Below are 5000 nucleotides of genomic sequence, written 5' to 3' on the forward strand. Positions count from 1 at the left end.
CAAAGATCACAACTTACAACAAACTTCTCTTGCATCAGGAGCCCGGCCAAAAACCAGGCTAGCCTGGCAAAGGTTGGCCAGGCCAGGCTTACTGGGAAAATGCGGCCTGGTAAAGCCCGGCAAGCATGGCCACAGCCAAGCTTTCTCAGCAACCTTGGCCACCAAAGCTTGGCCTTCCCGGCCTTGTTACTTCCAAGGCCGAGCTTTCTCGGCAACCCTGGTCAAAAAAGCCTGGCCTTCCAGGCCTTAAGATTCAAGCCAGGCTTGACCAGGCTTTTTTGAATTTCCAGGCCAAAAATGTTTAAGTCTTCAAGATTACAGACATTGACTGCAATTTCATAGTGACCAGTGACCTTAACCAAACTCTGTGGGCTCAATTAAAGTGTCTTTGAAGTAACAATCTTTAATAAAATGGCCTTGATGATGTCTTGCAAAATACGATGATGTTTTGGTTTAATCTTTAATGTAGCGATGTAAACATTATATTATATCTCACACTTGAACATGAACATTATATTGACTGTTCCTAAATTTGACACCTGAGACTAAACATTTGCATGATTATTCTTAGATGTACAGTCTCTGATAAAAGAGCTATGTAAATGATTATTTTAAGTCCTTCTCATTCTATCATGCTAAAGTACATCTGTAGTACTTAAACTTTCATGTTTTAAAGCAATTTAAACTGTCACACTGTTCGGCCAAAAAGCCTGGCCTTCCCGGTCTTCCAAGATTTTTAAGCTAGGCTTTGCCGGGCTTTTCCGGATTTCCAGGCCTAATTTTTGGGAATTGAACTAGCTAAAGGCAATGTGGACTAGGATTTTATGGGAACCTTTAAGAATTCCACTCAATGATTCAATTTGAGGGTCACTTGAGTGAGTTGAGATTCTTGAGAATTTTGTGCAATAGTACTGAATGTGCCAGTGAGACAATAATCAAAGTATTTTAAGCGCAATTTTAGGATTTGATTTCATCTGGTGCCTTGAAAAAATGAGCTTTCACTTCAACCTTCAATACATGTATAACAAGGTTTGGTCTTATTCAAAGCATGACTGTGTGAATGCGATATTTTTCGAGTTAATTCACTACTCGTAATATATGTACTTTGCTTGAACAATGTCCTTTAAAGGCCCCAAACTTTGAACATAAAATCACTTTGTACACGGAGAAATGCAAAAGAAAGCTTTTATTCTGATGTATTGTATAAAATGTGACAAGTATCATCAACGGATTACCTTGTTTGATGCTCTCATAATCGGCCTTATTCCAAAAGGAACATGATGCATTACTCTTGAAAATTACACACTCCAAGTCAGTACTTAATCCTTTCAATGAACTCCAGTATCTTTCAAATCTTGCCCATTTGTAATGAATCGGTGGAAAGATTCATCCTCCGCCATCTTGAATAACACGTGAGAGACCGGACTGGAAACTAGTGAGCTCTTTTCGTTTTGGTCAGCTGTCAGTGGTAACCAGTCCAGCTCAACGTCCAGCTCTTACAGATTTTGGGCGGTTTAGGTATCTACGATCACACTTTTTGCACGGTGACGATTTTTTGGTTAGGTTTACTCTTTAAATCCTGATCCAGGCAAGGAAATGCTTACAACAACACAAGTAAAAAGGTAAGCGTTAACTTTAAGCGAATAACGCTTGATTTGATGCCTTATTGTCTTGAAAATGAGGAACGGTTTACCTGTATTTAGAATTCACATTTCACATCTTCGAGTCAATTTGTGAAGCAAGGATAGTCAATTTGGCTTAAATGCTATAGCCCTGTAAAAAAATTCGTAAACCTGTAATGAAAAATAATGAAGTTTTAGAGCAAATGGTAAGGCAAATGATTTGGAAAACAAGTGCTCATACCGCAAGTTATATGTATATGATTGACAAATGATTCCTTCTCGTAGAAATGCTAAATGCTGTCACTTCAACTATTGTAATAAATGCAGAAAATGCCTGACAAAGCTATTATTGACGTTTTTAAGTAAAGGGATCCAAATTTATGAGTTTACTCTTAACACAATTTAGTTGTAATAGAAATAATCAGTAATTTAGAGGAATAATTTACTACATGCATCATTGAAGTATAATAATACTGTATATGCTGTATTTTTTTAAAGTTGCCATGAAAGAGCAGAAAGACACACGTCCTGATAAAAATCTTTGATGGGACAGCAAGGAAAGGTCCTTCACAGCAGACAAAAATGCTTAGCAACCAATTCTGTCTCCTCCACCAGTTATGGTTTGATGTATTTAAGGATCTCTCTTTGCAGACTTGTTATAGTTCTGTGGTTTATCTGAAATGTTTAACAGCTTTTTTCATATTTAATTTTAAAACAAGAACCCAATCCAAAGATTTTGACATGAATTAAATGTTTAGGTACTGCTTTGAACTCTGTATTCTACTTTTTGCCTGTGAGCTATGGTAGTAACTGTTACTGTTAATAGCTTGACTGTAATGGATTTTTTGTAGTTTCCACCACATCTCTGATTTGCTGGAATATTATTTTACAGGAGCAGGATATATATATTATATATTTTTAGTTTTTGCAGTTGCTGAAATGTAATGATCTGTACATAAATGAATTAATACCCATTGAAGCTGAATGTGAAACTGTGCTACTTGTTTGTATGTTGATTAAAGGACCTTATTACTTCAGAAAACTGACCAATGAATTGACTGATTGTAGTCCAAGACTAGGAAGAATCACAGCTGTTCACTGAATATATGGGACAGGACGGGAATTGTGTGAAAAGTCATTTCATTCCCATACCATATGCAGCATACATGTACCTAGACAATAATGTGGAGATTGTATGCATGGAAGTTTACCATTTCACTGATTGCCATATCATTATTATGGGCCAGCATGATATGGGAATTGTAAGGGACGTTACCAAATCCCCATAGCATTCCCATACCATATACCAGTGTGCCTGGATAATGTGGGAATTGGATGGAGTGCTGCCAAGTATGTAGCATTCCCAAAGTGAGGGGTCAGAGATCATGTGGTACTGGTATGGGGCTGAGCCATATCATTCCTATACTAGATCATATGGGGTATCTATGGAGTACTACAATGTACCAAATATGTAGCAATCCCATAGTATAAGACAATAGAGTTATAACTAAATGAAGACAGACTGCCAATTATGGGTTTGAAACTGATTTTTTTTTTAAGAAAAAGTTCAACAAATGTATTGTCAGTGCAATAGTGGTTTGATTTTCAGGTTCAGTACTGTAGTTTCAACAAGTCTGGAAAGTAATATTGTTACACATTTGACAGACGTACAGCAACCTTTGTATTAACTTGACTTTTCATGGCAACTTAGTGCTTTAGCTCGATGACAATTTTGGTTATGAATTAATTTTGAGACTTAACAATAGTCATATGGTTATTTCTTTTCTGTTGGAATTGTTAAGCTTTTCAATAAAGTACACAAAAGAATAATATTGGTCAGCATCACTTTGTAAGGTAGCATTAAAGGGGAAAATAATTATTTTGAGTTAAGACTAGCAATTACCTCACGGGAAATGAAAGTGATTACTTTTTGTGAACAGAGGTTCAAGTTATTGGAATTGACTGTAATTTGCAATAATGACACCAGGAAAGCAGCAGTGTTTGATTTGTAAAAATATTGCTCGATTTTTTACGAATTTACTAATAAGAAGCCAGTGCAAGATTTGGATCTTTTTGTAAAAAGTTACATATACAATATTTGGTTCTTTCTGCAGTTTAGTACTGGAGTGCAGATTATGTTAAACAAAATAAAACAAAACAACCCCAAAAATACAATGCTTTGTTGTACCCGAATAAAACCCCTATATTTGTAAGTTTATCATTGGTAATCTTGTAAGATTCTGGAACAAGATCTTGGAAGATGTTAGCCAAGATACTTCAACACCTTACAAGATCTTAGATAAGATCTTGGGTAGAATCTTACAAGATTCTCACAAGATCTTATCTAAGATTGTACAAGATTCTTACAAGATCCTTGTCTAAGATCTTATAAGACTCTTACAAGATTCTTGCAAGATCTTATCTAAGATCTTGACTAAGATCTTACACAATTCTTACAAGATTCTTACAAGATCTTGTAAGATTCTTACAAGATTCTTACAAGATCTTATCTAAGATCTTGACTAAGATCTTATAAGATTCTTGCAAGATTCTTACAAGATCTTGTAAGAATCTTGTTAAGAATCTTACAAGATCTTGTAAGAATCTTGCAAGATCTTGTAAGATCTTAGTAAGAATCTTGCAAGATCTTGTAAGAATCTTAATTAAGAATCTTGGTAAGATCTTAATAAGAAACTTATTAAGAATCTTGGTAAGATCTTAATAAGACTTCCAGGGCGCAGCTCAACAAGGTCGGGGCGAAGGGGCTGTGCAGCCGGTTAGGTGCTTGGTCAACCCATGTATGACCTCGGAGCACAGCACCAAAGCCAGATGGAATAGGCAGGAAGTCCATTTTGAGGAGGGAGGAAAACCGCAGTACACGGAGAAAAATCGGAGTCAGATTGAGATCGACTGAAACTCAGCCCACATAGGACTTGAGGCCAGAGTTAAACCTGGGTCACAGAGGTGGGAGCCGTGGTTGATGACCACAAAACCACCCTGACTCCCAAGTCCCAAGTGTTGACCAAGATTGAGGGTCGCATACACAACAAAGCTCAGCCACTTACCAGTAGGTGCCAGTTGATATTACCAAACTTTTCATGCAGTTTGTCTGTCAAGTGTAGTGCAAACATGATGAATAGGAAAATGACCAATAACCATGATGTAACAGTTGCAAAGTAGAAGAAGTCAAATCTGCCATCGAAACCGTGAGAAGTATAGTGTAGAGTATATCCAGAGAGTGAGGCAAAAGCAATCAGTAAACAAAGCTGAAAAAAAAAACCAACAATAACAAAATGATGCTATAGGCTGTTTACAAAATTTACACAAGTTTATGCAATGCACAGTAAGAACTTTCCACTTGTACGCGGTTGAATTTAT

At 36.6% G+C, this 5000-nt stretch overlaps 2 protein-coding genes across 3 annotated transcripts in view; one reads left to right on the forward strand and one right to left on the reverse strand.

Annotated features, from left to right (window-relative positions):
• The window catches only part of LOC138021839 (uncharacterized), a 380926-nt gene that overhangs the window by 334820 nt on the left and 41106 nt on the right, over positions 1 to 5000 (forward strand). The gene's annotated exons all lie outside the window — the stretch shown is intronic.
• Positions 1 to 5000, reverse strand: part of LOC138021419 (uncharacterized) — a 31359-nt gene that overhangs the window by 14998 nt on the left and 11361 nt on the right. For both annotated transcript variants that reach the window (XM_068868288.1, XM_068868289.1), the window contains one exon: positions 4688 to 4888. In XM_068868288.1, the coding sequence (XP_068724389.1) occupies positions 4688 to 4888 (201 nt within the window). The remainder of the gene's footprint in view (positions 1 to 4687; positions 4889 to 5000) is intronic.

Source organism: Montipora capricornis, chromosome 10 (genome assembly GCF_036669925.1).
Source record: "Montipora capricornis isolate CH-2021 chromosome 10, ASM3666992v2, whole genome shotgun sequence".
Taxonomy (NCBI): domain Eukaryota; kingdom Metazoa; phylum Cnidaria; class Anthozoa; order Scleractinia; family Acroporidae; genus Montipora; species Montipora capricornis.